The following is a 16,816-nucleotide window of genomic DNA, read 5'->3' as shown; positions in this document are numbered from 1 at the left end:
ACATGAAATTTGTTGGGATGTCTGCATCTTCATCCATGGGAGGAGGAGCATTATAAATTTGCATAAACATAATTAGCAAATTAAATGAAATCTCTCGGTAGAACAAGTCCCTTGGATAGTTGGTCGAATGAGCATGTGGGGGTTAGAAGAACTCTTTGCTAAGCAACTATGCAATTTTGCACCAAGATGTTGAAGCAGGAAAAATGGAAATTTCCATCCAAATAAGACTGCACCACAAATCTGGGTTCAAGCCATGCTTGTGTATTTTAGCTTCTGAAAAAAAAAATATAGTATCGTGATTCATCAAGTTCCACTCGTGAAAATGTTTATCTAAGGTGTAACGAAATCACATTGAGAATATAAACATGTCATATCGTCGACTCACTTTTTTTTTTCTTGCGCTTTGGTCTAGTGCGACACTATTACATATCAGTGTGTGTTCATCCAATCAAGTACTTGGTTCCACCCTATTCAATTGGCATTACAGTGCTTCCAACTCGCAATTTCCTCCTTGATAGCATCAGGAACATCCACAGCCTTCATGATGACAAGGCATTAATTTTGGCCGCTGCTAGGAGGCTAGGAGGCTAGGAAACACAATTTAAATGCCGCTTTTTGTCTGCTCAAGATTGGCCTGATTTTGATCAAAATCGACTCAATAAATCTATTCTGCCAGATTCGATTATGTAAGTTGCGATGATCATCCTATACTTTCTAATACAATCTAAGAGTGCTTTTCAATCCGCACCTAATGGTGTTAATAAAGAGAAGTGTTTTGAATAAACTTATTGAGCAATGTTTGAAGATATGAAAAGAGGTTTTTGGCCAAAAAGTCAAAATTTTACATATAAAGGTCGCACAAATATAGTTTCAAAGATTGCTTTAAATCGATAGCATCATTTGGATATAATGTATGCTATAGTAAAAGTGTTCGTTTTGGAGGTCAAAAACGCGATCGTTTCATTTTTGGAATTTTTCATGAGGGGTAGCTCATGGTTTAGAGTCGATTTTTGACCATATTTTTTTGGCTCCAAAAAAAATTGAGCAAAGGTGTCAGCAAGTAAGTGCTGGACGAGAGCAATCATCCAGTGCTATTCTGGCAGCTTGAAACAGCTTCTAACACAAAAAAAAATGTGACCCAAAAGCTTCCAAATTTTGCTGTGCGTTGCATACATTTGGGTATTAAACGGTACTGCTACCATGCTGTGTGCCCATAAACGAGTTGCTTGCGTCGATATTTACATAACCGCCGTAGAATAAGACGAACCATCGTTATGGAGGACTCGTACGTAAGAGCAGTAGGTCAAGAAGTGAAGCTTCAATCCATATTAGTAGAAATCCTGCTAATCAGCCATAGTCCGTCATATTGATAGCACAGCGACAAAGCAAATTCGCATCATTGCGTTCTTATTGAGTATGACAGATTTCAAACGCCATTTGGAATGGGATTTTTAGTTGTAGATCTTGGAATGATAGAATGTATTTTGAATTAGCAAAGTTATCAGCAAAAGGCAAGCCAAAAATAAGTAAGCATTTGAGATCCATGGCAAGTGAATGGCGTGGCTGGGATGTATTGACAATATAGAGCATAGATCATACTAGCTAAGAACACTCAGGGCATGCAATGTTCGGACCGGAGACGAAAGTAATAGAAAGGTGTAGTATGAACTAACAATGTATCCAACTTGAAGATTGATCCCTCTCTTTTTTTGGCATAAAGTTAAACATGGTACGTACTATACAACCATCCATCCATCCATCTACTATCAGCATCCATCAGCATGAATCAGCAACGTCCATCTATAACCGATTTGCAACTCTAAAAATGACGATGAAATAAGACGACCATGGACCGACAATCATGCATTGATGACGATGATGTGGATGATGATGGGGATGAGAGATCTTTTAAAGCAAGATGATATTAAACACATATGCAAATTAGGTCAACATTCCCAAGACCCGTAACACCTACTGCAAGGGTAGCAAGTGTAGAAAGCACACTCCTCACAAGGTCACCCAATACAAGGCTGGTAAGGCCTCTCTCTTTGCCCAAGGTAAGAGACGTTATGACCGTAAGCAATCCGGTTATGGTGGTCAAACCAAGCCCGTTTTCCACAAGAAGGCCAAGACTACCAAGAAGATTGTCCTCCGTCTCGAGTGTACCGGTAAGCTCTAGATTGCGTTTCGTGTGTATGTGTGTTTTTGAAGACTCAAAATATTTTTCATATTATAGCCTGCAAGTACAAGATGCAACTCGCCATCAAGAGATGTAAGCACTTTGAATTGGGTGGTGACAAGAAGACCAAGGGTGCTGCTCTTGTTTTCTAAATTATGTCTGTATATCTCTCGCTATTTTATTTCACTTTTTGATTTGAATATAAAATGCCCTCTTTCTTTAGTCAACTTTCTCAACTTGATTTTTCATCCTTTTTGTAATAGTGATCGTTGAATTCAATGATATCATCATTGTAACAGAAGCAAAATGTCTTGGATATCCTGTTTGTATGTCATTCGATTGCTGTTAGTGCGTTTGTGTGTGCAAGTCGTATGCTACTGTACCAATGCACTGTTGATTTGAAGCTTCTGATCACTGAAAATGGCTCCTGTTGCAATCGATTTTCATGCGCTGGACTTATAAGAGCTATATACAATGTTGAGATTCAAAAGGAGCATTGCTTTGTATGTCGATGAGTACCTACATTTCTTTCTTTTGCAATGCGTGGATTGAGAGGACAGTGAAGATGATCTTCTGGGCGCATAGGTGGATTGCTGCCATTGAGTAGGCATGTAGTAGCGCGAGTGCACATGTGGAGGAGCAGAAGGATAGTGCGGGTGATGCGGTGGTGGTGGTATATAGTGTAAAGCGTGCAATTGCATTGTTGAACGGCCATGTTGATTTGATGGAGATGGAAGATATATTGTGAAGCGAGCCTGATGGTGGTGGTGGTGGTGGTGGTGGTGGTGATGATCCATACTGATGCAAAAAGAATGGATGAAGAGATGAAAAGGGAGTTTTCTTACAAGTGTAATTTTCTCATGATCAAATCACGCGTAATCTAGCTTTACAACATTTGCAAAAGCAAGGTGCCACTCAGTACGACATTTGTTTACTTGCCAGTTGAGGACAACTTGCTGGTTGCCTGTGCAGCTGTCAAATGGAGGTAATTGGATAGCCGCACCGGGGAGCCAGCAAGGATCCCAAAAAAGTTTAAAACAAATCAAGGCCAAGGGTTCCTTTTACATTTACCCTTTCTTTTTCTGCATTTATCATGTCGATACTATTAAAGGCCCATTTGACAAGGAACGTCAGTCGACATATACCAGCCACCCTGTACGTGGGCACTAGCTCTAGATACTATGCAACACAACAACAACAGCAACAGCAACAGCGTAAATTGCCCTTGGATTTCAGCGCTATAGAGACCAAATGGCAGACTCGTTGGAAGGAGAATGCCAAAACACCCAAGCCTGTAGATACAAGTAAACCCAATTACTACACATTATCCATGTTTCCTTATCCTAGTGGCATGCTTCATATGGGCCATGTCCGCGTGTACGCTATCAGCGATACCATTCAGCGATTTCGTAAAATGTATGGCTACAATGTACTTCATCCTATGGGTTGGGATGCCTTTGGGCTGCCAGCCGAGAACGCAGCTATTGAACGAGGCATTCACCCATCCGAGTGGACTACCAAGAACATTGCCATCATGAAGGAGCAAATGTCAAAATTGTGCATTGATTTTGATTGGTCAAAGGTACGGCCTGAGCATTTTGACATTGCATGCAAACATGTCGTTCAACAGACCATCTGCGTTCTAGGAACTGGCTACCTGTGATCCAGAGTATTATCGATGGACACAGTACATCTTTTTGGAATTATACAATGCGGGATTAGCCTATCAAAAGGAAGCAGTGGTGAATTGGGATCCAGTGGATAAGACAGTGTTGGCCAATGAGCAAGTGGATCCAGAAGGGAAATCATGGCGCTCAGGTGCATTGGTGGAGAGAAAGAAGCTCAAGCAGTGGTTTTTCAAAGTAACCGAGTTTGCCGATGTGAGTATGGTGTAATGTATGGTTGTTTTCATGCTAAACAGACGTCTACGTCGCAGGATTTGTTAAAGGACATTGACAGACTGGAGAACTGGCCAGACAGAGTTAAGCAAATGCAGCGCAACTGGATTGGCAAATCAACAGGGGCAGAATTTGAATTCAACATTGTAGGTAGGTGTCAAAAGCTGCGTAGATGTGCACTGACATTTCAGCTGATAGAACTCTGTTGAATCAAGAGAGCCCATCAAGGTGTTTACCAGCAGACCCGATACCATCTACGGCGTGCAGTACTTGGTGCTAGGACCAGAGCATCCGCTGGTCAGCAAGGCGTAACGTACACAAACATGGGTGTCAGCAATGGGAATCACACTCACTTTGTGCTACTTTGATAGGATATTGCCCAAGGAACAAGCTGATTCAGTTTTAGGATTTGTAGAGGATTTAAAGAAGAAACAAAACATGGATGAAGCAGAAGAAAACAAGAAGGGCGTGTTTACTGGTTTGTATGCCAAGAACCCATTCACCAAGGAAGATATCCCAGTCTATGTAGCACCCTACGTGCTCTCTGATTACGGCACAGGCGCTGTGATGGGTGTTCCTGCTCATGACAAGCGAGATTTCGAGTTCTGTAAGGTGAACCATGTCGTAGATCAAGTGCGATTTGTTGTAGAGCCTGCCATCAAGGAGGTGGATCAGCCCTTGGACTACAGTTCGCCGTACACAGCTCAGGGCATCTTGACAGAGGCATCAGGGCCTTATAGAGGCATGAAATCAGGCGCTGCTGGAAAAGCTATTTTGAAAGAGGCTCAAAGGATGGGTGTAGGGCATCCTGCCACACAGTTTCGATTAAAGGATTGGCTCTTGTCAAGACAGAGATATTGGGGTGCCCCTATTCCTGTAATTCATTGTCCAACATGTAAGGTGGTGCCTGTGCCTAAAGAAGACTTACCTGTGCATCTTCCACTGGATGTTGAGTTTTCTGGTAAGGGTCAATCGCCCCTTGCTGGCCGAGAAGATTGGGTGAATTGCCAGTGCCCCCAGTAAGCAAGCCTCATATCAGTGAGGAATGGACGTATACTAAGCCTGAACGTACTTTAGATGTCAAGGTCCAGCCAAGCGAGAAACCGATACCATGGATACCTTTGTTGATTCATCGTGGTACTTTATGCGATTCACAGACCCTCACAACAAGACACTGTAAGTCTCCGCATTGGAAAGAGATACGGACACATACTAATGCTGCTCTACTAGGCCATTTGACCCTGTCAAAGCATCTGCCTTGTTGCCGGTGGATATCTACATTGGTGGCGTAGAGCACGCTATATTGCACTTGCTGTATTCCCGTTTTATCACCAAAGCCCTATTGAAGCAAGGTGCTTTCAACGAGACTCCTGAAAAGAAGCCAGGTCACGGTGAGCCATTCAATGTGCTGCTTACACAGGTACGTGCGTCTTGAAGGGTTTTTATTGCATAATATTGTACAGATCAACTAACTACATATGTAGGGTATGGTGCATGGCCGCACATTCAAGGATCCAAAGACCCAACGCTTTTTGAAGCCAGAGGAAGTGGACGCATCTGACTATGCAAATCCCAAGATGATCAGCACAGGAGAGGCACCTTTGATTTCGTTTGAAAAGATGTCTAAGAGCAAGTACAATGGTGTGGACCCAGTGCATGTTGTTAGCGAGTGCGGTGTGGATGCGACTCGACTCCACATCTTGTACAAGGCACCACCATCTGAAGTACTAGAGTGGGAGGATTCCAGTATTATTGGCATGCAGAGATGGTTGGCTAAGGTCTTGAAAATGTCGCAATCGTTGCCTGCTGAGTCTGGCCAGCCACTGCCCGCCATGAATGATATGACCAAAGACGAGAGAGAAATGTACAGAATCACAAATCAGACCATCAAGCAAGTGACCGATACTTTGACATCCAACTACTCGTTCAACACAGCCATCTCTGATCTCATCAAGCTGTCAAACCATGTTTCTTCTTCTGCTACCACTGTGGAACCTACATCCCCCGTGTACCAACATGCAGTGCAATCCATCGTCAAGATGATGGCACCCATGACACCTGCTATGAGTGAAGAATGCTGGGAAGCAGCCAATCACAACACCCCCTCTGCCAGCGTGTTTGATGAAGCATGGCCCACATTTGACGCAGCAGCATTAGAAAAGAGCGAACTGGATTGCATTATTCAAATCAATGGCAAGACACGATCCAGCATCACGATACCAAAAGAACTGATTGGTAACACGGCTGAAATTGAGAGACGTGTGAGAGCGTCCGATGCTGGCAAAAAATGGATCTCTGATAAGCCTGTTCGAAAATTGATTGTAGCCAAGAAGGGTGAATTGATTAATTTTGTGCTTTAGGCGTTTTATTGTATGTATAATTAAAAAGTATAGATTCTGTCTAGAAACGCATGTTTGGATCTTTTCCTTTTCTTGTTGGTAGTATCAGCAGAAGACGCTGTGTTGTCAGCGAGCGAGTTGGGGCTGAAGATGGCAAGCTTGATACAGGCAGAGTATCTTTTGATCAATTGAGTGAGGATGCCTATAAAATGGGTCAAGATGGGTAAATGGCACCCGATGCTAGCGTGTCTGTACATACCGTAATACCAATACAAGTGCAATGGAAACACGGCCACAGCTACCAACCACAGTAGCTCTAGACGATGTGATTGCTTCAGGGCCAGAATCATGTAGGCATGAAACACAAGTCTGAGCACAAAGAAGGTAGCAGCAAACAAGAGATCACATCGCCAGCGATCCTTGAAAGAGCCCAATGCCAGCAGCAATGTGGGTAACTCCAATATACAATTCGTGCTAAAGAAGGACGAGGATCGACACCTCAACAACCAAAACAAAATGCCAATATATAGCGGATGATGGATCCAGCCAGTCAGCACGGTGATACGGCTTCTATAGTAGATGGAGCCCAGGGACAGATCCAAGATTAAGTAGCTTATAAAGAAGCACACCATCGCTGTGTGCCCATTGGAGTCTGTGCCTAGCCTTGACATGTCCCACCCAGACCGCCAGAATTGAATGAAATAGGGGATAGAAACAACCGTGCAAACCAGACTACTCGCAAATGTAAGAATCCAGCTGATTTGCTTATCCGTCTTGGTAAAGCCGCTTTTGATGCAATAGAAAAAGAAGCTGATCAGGCCAGCAAAACTGACTAGAAATGCAAAGGGTACTATAGGCTGACAGAGGACTTGGCCGATGGTGAGTTTTGTAATCATGTTTTCCGAATGGAAAGAAAAAAAAAAAGAAGAAAGATGAAAAAAAAGGGACATGTGGGATAGCTAAGATGGTGTCATTTATACCAACACAGATATACAGGGAATCCAAGTTGAGGGATGCTTCTTTCTTTTTTTCTTAACATCAAATCATGCTATTTATGCGGTGGAGAAGAAAATAGGGGATTAGCATAGGATGGCCATTTGTGTGCTTTTTGCACGATTTCCACGTTGTTGCTTGTTTCTGTCTAAAAAAGAAGGGATGGCGTCTAGTGGCAACATGAAGGGTTCATTGACAATAAGCGTTTGCTTGGCAACAATTGGCCATTTGAACGGTAATAGAGTGTATGCTAGATATTCTTACTGCTTCATTTATGTATCCCCTACCTATAAAACGACACTTGCACTACTCTTCATGCCATTCGTTTTGCAAAAGAAAACTGCCCCTACTTGTCCCCTTTCTGCCTTCAATTGACCCATGGTCTATATCCCTTGATGAAAAAATAGCTATCGACTGGTTTTTTTTTTTTTTTTTTTTTTACTCCCTAGGTGGTAGAAAACAGATCCAACTTTTGATTTATTTATTTAATGGTTGATAAGGGTGCCAATCAAAATACACGGTACAGTCGTTCCTTTGGTAAGCTGTGATAGTTCAGGAGTCTTCATGGGCAATTGCAAGAGTCCATTTGCCTCCACCATACTGAGCATACGACTACTCTGTTGTTTACCGGTTGACTCGGCAATCATGTTGCCTTGAGCGCCAATAGAGACTTGCACTCGATGGAATTCAGGTCGAGGGTCCAGTTGGATGGTATCCTGGATCTGTACTGGCACCAAGACGTTCTCTGGCTTGACCCAGCCAGCCATACGACGCAATGCAGGCAAGACAAACAAGTGGAAGGCGACAGTGGCAGAAACTGGGTTACCGGGCAGAGCAAACACTAGCTTGGGAGGGCGCTTTGGACCCTGTGGAATAGTCGCAAAGGTAGTAGGCTTACCAGGCTTCATCATGACACGGCCGAAATGAACAGTAGCATCCATTTTTTGCTCCAGAATAGGCTTCATGAAATCAGCTTCACCCATCGAAACGCCGCCTGTTGTCAAGAGCACATCCACCTTGGCAGTGGCTTCTTCCAGTCGCTCTACAATGTCGTCCACGTTATCGTCCACGATGCCTAGATCCACTGCTTCAAATCCAGCTGCTTGAATAGCAGCAAGCAGCGTGATACGGTTGGTGTCCCGGATTTGGCCTAGCTTCAACTGATCTGTGTGGATATGATCCAGCACTTCATTGCCTGAGGAAAGCACACCTACGCGAGGTTTGCGGAATACCTTCACATGGCGCACACCTACTGAAGCCAACACACCCAATTCAGCGCCAATACGCTGCCCCCGATGACCTACAATTTGTCCCACAGCACAGTCAGTGCCAATCTCTCGAATATTGTCGCCTGGACGAGCACTGACGAGGATTTCAACTTTGAGCTCTTCATCGCCAGAGGGAGAGCTTTCGACGAGTTTAGTGTCTTCTACCATGATGACTGCATTTGCACCTTCAGGTACCATGCCACCTGTAGCTACACGCGCAATCTTTCCCTTGCTCAAGACCTTGGGCTGATCTTGATCGGATCCTGTTTGAGCCAGCGAGATGGATTCTATCTCATACACGCCTGGCCCATCTTCCACTATTTACAAGATGGTGAGTTGTGGTGGTGCAGTGCTTATTAGCAAAGCAAACTTACCATGGATAGCATAGCCATCTACAACAGAGGCACGGTAGCCAGGTACAGGCTCCAATGACTTGACATCCTCTGCCAAAACATAGCCTGGTAAGAATTGAGATACAGGGACGCTGACTACGTTCAGAGGATGCGAGAATTGAGCCACTATTCTGTGAGCCTTTTCCACAGGGATTAAGGGATAAGGGGACGATCTAGCACGTCTTGATACGGGTGTGTCTAATGATGCTGATACGCCTGTCTGACTAGGGTGGCCCTCTTGGTCATGATGGTGTGTGCAGACATGCTGTCCTGCACTTGCAATTGTAGTCGCCATTTTCTGCTCCGGTTGCTGCTGCATCTTGGTGTGCGTCTCCTTTACAACAGATCTGCCCAAGATCAGGTCCAAGGCATGTGGCAGCACTTTGAATACAGCCTCCATATTCTCTTTGCATGCCTTGGGGCTGCCAGGTAAAGTGATGATCAATGTCTTGTTTCTGATACCTGTGATGGGCCTTGAGAGAGCAGCGAATGGTGTAATAGCTAGTGACGTGGCCAAGAGCAGTTGTGTGATGCCAGTGGTCTCCTTGGTAAGCAGCGGTTTAATGGCCTCTGGTGTGATGTCTCGTTCGGAAAATCCAGTTCCTCCTGTCAATACGATGGCATTGATCTCTAAAACGTCTGACCACTTTGTCACAATGTGGGTGATATCCTGTGCTTGATCTGGCACAATGGTGTGCTCCTTGACAGCATATTTCGCGTCGGATGCAAACAATTGTTTCAAGAGAGGTCCACTTTTATCAAGCGTGCTGTCTTGAGCAGCAGTGTCACTGACTGCGTGGTTCATGTCAGAGGCTATGCTTTGATTCCATAGCAAACAAGAAGCTTACCTGTGATAATGCCTATAGTATAGAGTGCTATAGATGTTCATTTAGCCTCTCTGGTGCAAAAAAAAACAGCTTGACATGAATTTTACCTGCCATTCTTGGAAGAGAGAAAGATGATGGAAAGAAGGCTTTTCAAAAATGGTAGATAAATAAATCGTTTCAGGTTTTTTTTTTCCCTCTCTTTTTCCCTTTATCTCTTTTTTTCTTCTATTCTGCACTAAAAAGTAATGATCAGTGCGTTTACTGCAATTATCATTTGTTTGGTATTAATACCTGCTATACCACTTGGCATATACGCTATTGGCCTCTTGTTGCCTAGTAGTCATATCGTGTCTCGTACAGCAAAATACAACACAACGCCTCATATTCTGTGGACCATCTTGACCAGTGTAGAGGACTATCCTGCTTGGCGTTCCAACATTGACCGAGTGACAGTAAGAAGAGACGAGTTTGAGAACGAGATCAACCAGTACGAGGATGACAACCGCCTTACATTCGTTGAATATACCAAAAAAGATCGACGCACTGTCGTCATGCATATTGAACAAGAGCGCGAGAGAAAACTATTACGGGTATTGGAGGAGAGACCTTACATCACACCAGGAGAACAGGTGCCACAGAGAAAATCAACATTCAGCGGCTCGTGGACATTCTTGATTGAGCCTGTTGAAGGCGAGGAAAAAGCAGTGTATCTCAAAATTACAGAGCAAGGTGTGATCAAGAAGCCCATGGTGCGTGTATCCCACATGCTTCTGTTTGGATACCATCGCAGAATTGATCGATTTATCAAGGACTTGGGCAAGGAAATTGACCTGGGTATTCTTGAGAGACAAGAAGAAGAAGAAGAAGAAGTTGAAGAAGAAAAAACGCCTTTACTTCAACAGCAGCAACAAGAGGAAGAATTCGAAGCTGGGCCTGATGATAGCATGATGCAACTCTCCTCAGCCATTACTGAATCAAAGATGCTGGACAAGGAATGGGACATGGTGAATGAGGTTTACGAGAAAAAGTAAAATTCGTTTATGTAAATAAAGCAGCTTTAACGAAACGAGCTACAAAGAATCCACTCGTGTTGCTTGAAATGGGATCAAATCGAAGACAATTCGCTTCAATGTCACCTTGCAAAGCGGGATGAAATTGTTGCTGCTTGATCTCGGCTGGTGGAATGTTGAAACTGGGTATCTTTTCTAATTGTGCGTCTTTGAATTCATTTAAAAACCAAGCGACATTGTCTTCATTTTGTCGAATCGAGAGCGAGCAGGTGCTGTATATCATGATCCCGCCTGGCTTCAGCATATGCCAGCCTTGTTTCATCAAGTTGCACTAAGAATAGTAGCAGTCAATATCCTTCACTATCCATGGTCAGCACTGCTTATACACACCTGTAGTTCTGCTATGGTGTCTATTCTATGAGGGTCCATAAAGTTCTTTTCAAATGTGTCCCATCCCCATTTCTCGTATTTCAAGATATGCGCTATGCTTCCATCATGCGTACACTCGGCATCCACAAGCACTTTGTCGTACAACGCATTGGTCAGAGAGGGTGTTTGGTTATCGAATCGAAGCAAGCGAGATGCCCAGAATGGTTTCACTAAATCCAACTTTTGTCGTTTTCTGGTCGTCATGTCTTTTTCGTCTACATTTTTGTTGTGGATCATTCTGCCTCCTAAGCGAGAGGGAGGTGGCACGCCAAATGCGGTGCCATCTGCTTCAAACAACCTCACTTTTTCGCCCACCTTGTACTTTTTCAGTAGCGATCGACATGTTGCTAAGCGATGACCTGCTAGATCAACGCCTGTCACTGTGCCTAATCCATCTCGTCCTAATAGGTTGGCAATCATACACAGCTTGGCCCCCGGTGCGCAACATAGATCCAACACTTGGTCGTCTTTTTGTACCTCTAAAGCTTCAACTGCAATGGCTGAACTGAGATCAATACCGAATATCGCATGCTTCTTGTAGCTAAATCAGAAGCAAAATGAGTATGAATGCAACATCATGAGCAAGAAGCACTCTTACGCAGGAACATCTGATATACGTTGAGTAGTCTCATCCAGCTGTACACTAAAAAAGTGAGCCAGCCCATCTACCGCATACACCTTGTCTGTCTGGAATTGAGTCTTGAGATCTTGCAAGCTAGGTCTTTTATCAGCAGGCAGATGTGTATTGGTTCTAATGTATCGAGGTAGTTTTGCAACAGTGTAGATTTGAGGATCAATTGAATTGTCCTTGAGGAATTTTTGGAACGAATCAGGTAGTTTTGTAATATCAAATTGGGTGGCATTACTGTCGTTGGAGGCGCCCATCAACTCAAGCTGATCGGTGTCCTCATCGTTGTTGCTGTTGGACATGCTAGTTTGTATGGTATTCGAAGAAGAAGGATGGCAAATTTTTTTGGCTTGGTTGAACTGACTTTCTGTCTCAGATAAGACATTTGAGACGGATGGCCATTGGACATTGGACACATCCACAACGCTATTCGCACGGGAACAATCAAGACGGATGCCCTGGCTTGCATGGCTATCACGACTGCAGCAAGACAGACTTGCTGACAGATGGTAATGTGCTAGAAGCATTTCCAATGATTTCCGGTTTCCGGAAATAAAAAGCAAGCCACGGATTCGATCAAATGATGTTGACTCATCAGGGCCGAGAAAATTGAGTTGAATATAAAAAAGGGTAAGAGATAATTCAACTTTATTTCGTTTATATTGTACCTGTCAAAACATGTCTAAATACACTAACGTCAAGATCATCCACATTCAATACCCCGAAGAAATCCATAGAGCACTTGCTGTTCGTAGACAAGTCTTTATTCAAGAACAAGGTTATTCAGAGGAAATTGAACTTGATGGGTATGTGTATATGTGGGGCAGTCCAGTGCCTTTTTTTTTTTCCTAATCACATGCATTATTGTATAATATATATATATATATACATACATATAGTCAAGATGCAGTCTGCCAACATTGGGTTGCTACATGTGACAAAGAGAATCCAGATGGTACTATTGAACACAACGTAGATATCGGAAACGTTCGTTTGATACCCAAGCCAGATGGTGTAGCGAAATTGGGGCGACTTGCTGTCTTGTCAGATGCTCGTGGTCTTCAGATCGGCCGCTTGTTAGTTGAAGCCTTTGTAGAGTATTGCAAAACCAGTGGGCTCAACACTATTGTATTGCATTCGCAATATCCTCGACGTGGGTTTTACGAAAAGACTGGTTTCAAAATCGAGCAGGGTGATGATCAAATCTTTGAAGAAGCGGGTACACCTCATGTTCGTATGTGGATGCACCTATAGTATATATATATATATATATATATATATATATATACATGGATAGTTGGTTTGAAGATAGAGACGAATAAATTCTGTAGTATAGATTTGAATAATTTGGACATATAGCCGGACGTTGAGGCACTGACAAGAGAGACATATCCAACGGTTGAGAAGAGAAAATGGAATACGTTGATTCCGTGTCTATGTTTAAGTGCAGTATAAAATGTACTTTGTACTCGAGCAAGTTCCATGTTGGTTGGCACTAGAATTCATTTTAACAATGGCATTCATGATTGAGATCGCCCTATGCGTTTTCTGTTAACAAGCAAGCACTGTGAAATGAGATTCTTTAACGTTGAGCTGACAAGAGGATCGAGAAAAATAATTCAGAACTCTTGTAAGAGTGTGGTTGAAAATGGAAGAAGCTCGACCCAATTCAATGTTATCCTAGCAATACTGAAATGTCACTGTTTAACATACCAACACTAGATGAAGACATTCCGTAGCTGTAGTTATATCTCTCTTACAATACTCCACATCTGTGTTATCCAAAAGAACTCATATAAAGGTATACAGCATAATAGCCTTACCTCTTACTGCTCAAATATATACGAAAAACATTGAATTCTGGATATATTTGAGTCGTATTTTATCGCATCAGAAGCCGTTTTAAAAGATGCCATAATAGCACTGGATGATTGCTCTCATCCATCACTTACTTACTGACACCTTTGCTCAACGTTTTAAGATTGTCAAAAATTGACTCCAAACCATGAGGGGCACCTCAAAAATCAAGCGATCGCGTTTTTGGCCTCGACAATGAAGGTTTTTGCTAGGGCATATGAGTGTTTATGCTTCGGACGGCATTCTACCTTTACTTTGCTTAGGTGAGAACCAACCTGCGCAGCGGTAGCTCGCTCTACCGATTGCCCTTGCGTAATATCTTATTGAAATACTGCTACTTTCTTTTTGACCCTCTAATTACACATGAAACCCTTTATATTATCTGTGGATCTGATTCTTATGTGATGCTCTACATCCATATACACGTAGCTACTTCATATATGGGCAAGTATCATACAGATATAATCCTTTTTTAATCAAGGGTGTGCCTAATACAGCAAAATATGGGTGCATTTGAGCTGCGCTTTCTCGCGTTCAAGGCCGTTTTAGATCGTAAGAATAGTACCAAAGAATTGCTCTCATCCAGCAGTTACTTTCTGTCACCTTTGCTCAACTTTTTAAGGATCAAAAAAAAACATGGACAAAATTCGACCAAAAAGCATGAGGTATCCCTCATGGTTTTCAACGAAAATCAAACGATCGCGTTTTTTACCTTGATAACGAAGACTTTTACTATGGTATATCTTGAATCAAAATGTTTCTATCGATCCCATACAATCCCTAAAATCATCTTTGTAGGACTTTGATACGTAAAATTTTGACTTTTTGGCCAAAAACCTCTTTTCATATTTTTATAATTTACTCAATTAGTTTATTCAAAACATTTATCTTATTTGGTACCATTGGATGCGCCTTGAAAAGCACTCCAAGAAAGCTTAAAGAAGCATAGGATGATTATCAAATTTCTATAGTCGAATCTGCTAAAGTAGTTCAATCAAATCGAAAAAGTACCAAAATCTGGCCAATCTGGAGTAGAGCAGATGTCTGAGTTTGAATTTATTTTGGCTGGTGATGCCGGCTGGCAAACTCAATGCCTTTTTCATCATGAAGAAAATACAGTAATAAGTGCTTTTGAAGCGTATAAAAAGTAGGTGGCAAATCGTAAAATTATCGCTAGTCATGCTATTTTTCTTGCGTTCTATATTTAATAGCGCCAGTCTATCAAAATACTTGTTAGATCAGCTTCTTTCCTTTTAGAGACTTTGAAAGTGTCTATGGACCATAAATTTATTATGTTACGATGAGCATTTCGATTCTTCGGTTAGTTTCCTGACCTATGGTTTATTTTGGTGGAAACCAACCTACGTTCAGGTGGCTCGCGCTGCCACGGGTCTTTGGCTAATATTGCAGAACTAATAATAGCTAAAATGCTAGAAGAAACTTGATTGTTGATTGATAGTAATTTAATATAAAACCTCTTATCATATATGGACCATGCTTCACAAATGCCTGGCTACTCACGTTTTATATTATGATTGTAAAAGTGTCTAGAGACTATGTTGTGTTATGATATTCAATCAAAATGTTTCTCTTGATCCAAAGCAATCCCTGAATCTTTGCTTGTGAGACCTTTATATGGAAAATAGCATTTCATATTTTCAAACATTGCTCGATAAGTTTGTTTAAAGCATTTTTTATTAGTACCATTAGATTTGCCTCAGGAACTACTCTAAAAAACGATTAGAAAGTATGGGACGATTACCACAGTTTGCATAGTTGAATCTGACAAAATGGTTCGAGCAACTGGAGAAAGTGATCAAAAATCCTCATCTCGGGAGAGAATTTAAACTGGTTTTTGCTGCTGGCGCTGGCAACATCAGTGCCTGTAATGGTATAATTATGAGGAAAAAGTTGCTTGGGAAGCAAATGAGATAGGTATTGCAAAGTACATGATGGTGTGCGAAGGTTCAATTGCTGGTACTAGCAGTATGACGACCCAATCAGTTGGATGGTGAAATGGTAACACGATGTTTTTTTTACATAAGATTAAGGTTCTTGTACAAGGACTTCGATACTATACATGTCTATATATAACTTGTTTTTTCGATGTTGGAATATTCTTGCTCGGCTTTCCTTTCATCAAACTATTTTTATAACAAATCATCCCATCATCTTTGACTATTGGTGTAGTCTCTTGTTGATGCAAATATCAAATAATAGCGGTCAAACGTGATTCACCACTAATGGATTAGCATCCGAATCGAGCTTTAGGCATATTAGATCAAATTTTGTGTGGAATCGAGTTGTATCCAGGGTAAATTTTTAATAAATTACGTTTGAAATCAATCAAGATCCTTTTGTAACAGAGATTCAGGAAAATACCACCAACATCTTGCGCGTTACAATGAAATTGCAGAAACAGTTTGATGTGCTTGTAACACAATACTCAAATGCTGATGAATAGTCAACTTTTGTAGTGAATAGAGTGATCTATAAGAGCATTGAGATAGAGAACACGGTATACATAACTGCATTTGAGGCTTTTTATGACATACAAATGATGTGTGTTTGCTACCAGACATACTGTAAATCAGGAAACATCAGGCGGCATTTGTGATTGAAACTCTTGTTTGCAGCAAGTAGTATAGTATATCTGAGGGTTGATGATGGAAACATTACAGTGTGGAGATATCACGCAAGTAGACAGTCTGAATTCACAGCTGATGAGAATTATTATGCATTATTTACATGTGTATAATACACATTTCTGCTACTATTCTGCTGTTCACCAGCAAACTCCCTATTTATAGACTTTGCATCACAACAACACGCACTCGGTGTTACCATGTCAAAAGTTAAACAAACCAATAATCAGAGAAGTTTCCTTGCATCCATAAAAATTGCAAGAGTAACATTGCACACAAAATAACCCCTCCTCTTTGACCCCCCTCACCCCACTATATAAATAATAATACTTCTCTCTCGCTCTCTCTTTT

The 16,816-nt window shown here is 42.0% G+C and overlaps 8 protein-coding genes across 8 annotated transcripts; 4 read left to right on the top strand and 4 right to left on the bottom strand.

Moving 5' to 3' along the window:
• Positions 1–1,726: 1,726 nt before the first annotated feature.
• Positions 1,727–2,331, top strand: ssh4_2 (Protein ssh4; the record flags this gene model as incomplete). Its single annotated transcript, XM_064829532.1, has 3 exons — positions 1,727–1,729; positions 1,946–2,168; positions 2,237–2,331. 3 exons carry the CDS (start codon positions 1,727–1,729, stop codon positions 2,329–2,331), a joined length of 321 nt encoding a protein of 106 aa, XP_064682034.1.
• Positions 2,332–2,411: 80 nt separating this feature from the next.
• ATC70_010312 (uncharacterized protein) lies at positions 2,412–2,880 on the bottom strand (the record flags this gene model as incomplete). The annotated part of the gene is made up of 3 exons (XM_064829531.1): positions 2,412–2,499; positions 2,563–2,644; positions 2,703–2,880. The coding sequence occupies 3 exons, from the start codon at positions 2,878–2,880 to the stop codon at positions 2,412–2,414; spliced, it is 348 nt and encodes a 115-aa protein (XP_064682033.1).
• A 392-nt stretch (positions 2,881–3,272) lies between these two features.
• Positions 3,273–6,437, top strand: ATC70_010311 (uncharacterized protein; the record flags this gene model as incomplete). The annotated part of the gene is made up of 8 exons (XM_064829530.1): positions 3,273–3,761; positions 3,826–4,059; positions 4,116–4,223; positions 4,276–4,385; positions 4,449–5,096; positions 5,155–5,253; positions 5,308–5,497; positions 5,562–6,437. The coding sequence occupies 8 exons, from the start codon at positions 3,273–3,275 to the stop codon at positions 6,435–6,437; spliced, it is 2,754 nt and encodes a 917-aa protein (XP_064682032.1).
• Positions 6,438–6,457: 20 nt separating this feature from the next.
• On the bottom strand, positions 6,458–7,312 carry LSM5 (RNA-binding protein lsm5; the record flags this gene model as incomplete). The annotated part of the gene is made up of 2 exons (XM_064829529.1): positions 6,458–6,618; positions 6,676–7,312. The coding sequence occupies 2 exons, from the start codon at positions 7,310–7,312 to the stop codon at positions 6,458–6,460; spliced, it is 798 nt and encodes a 265-aa protein (XP_064682031.1).
• Positions 7,313–7,894: 582 nt separating this feature from the next.
• On the bottom strand, positions 7,895–9,874 carry ATC70_010309 (Aa_trans domain-containing protein; the record flags this gene model as incomplete). The annotated part of the gene is made up of 2 exons (XM_064829528.1): positions 7,895–8,994; positions 9,052–9,874. 2 exons carry the CDS (start codon positions 9,872–9,874, stop codon positions 7,895–7,897), a joined length of 1,923 nt encoding a protein of 640 aa, XP_064682030.1.
• Positions 9,875–10,141: 267 nt separating this feature from the next.
• On the top strand, positions 10,142–10,927 carry ATC70_010308 (uncharacterized protein; the record flags this gene model as incomplete). Its single annotated transcript, XM_064829527.1, has 1 exon — positions 10,142–10,927. The coding sequence occupies one exon, from the start codon at positions 10,142–10,144 to the stop codon at positions 10,925–10,927; it is 786 nt and encodes a 261-aa protein (XP_064682029.1).
• A 7-nt stretch (positions 10,928–10,934) lies between these two features.
• Positions 10,935–12,490, bottom strand: ATC70_010307 (uncharacterized protein; the record flags this gene model as incomplete). The annotated part of the gene is made up of 3 exons (XM_064829526.1): positions 10,935–11,237; positions 11,297–11,876; positions 11,934–12,490. 3 exons carry the CDS (start codon positions 12,488–12,490, stop codon positions 10,935–10,937), a joined length of 1,440 nt encoding a protein of 479 aa, XP_064682028.1.
• Positions 12,491–12,641: 151 nt separating this feature from the next.
• Positions 12,642–13,217, top strand: ATC70_010306 (uncharacterized protein; the record flags this gene model as incomplete). Its single annotated transcript, XM_064829525.1, has 2 exons — positions 12,642–12,769; positions 12,863–13,217. 2 exons carry the CDS (start codon positions 12,642–12,644, stop codon positions 13,215–13,217), a joined length of 483 nt encoding a protein of 160 aa, XP_064682027.1.
• Positions 13,218–16,816: the final 3,599 nt, after the last annotated feature.

The sequence above is a fragment of the Mucor velutinosus genome (genome assembly GCF_035048745.1).
Source record: "Mucor velutinosus strain NIH1002 chromosome Unknown tig00001564, whole genome shotgun sequence".
Classification (NCBI taxonomy): domain Eukaryota; kingdom Fungi; phylum Mucoromycota; class Mucoromycetes; order Mucorales; family Mucoraceae; genus Mucor; species Mucor velutinosus.
This window is presented reverse-complemented; position numbering and strand designations above follow the sequence as displayed.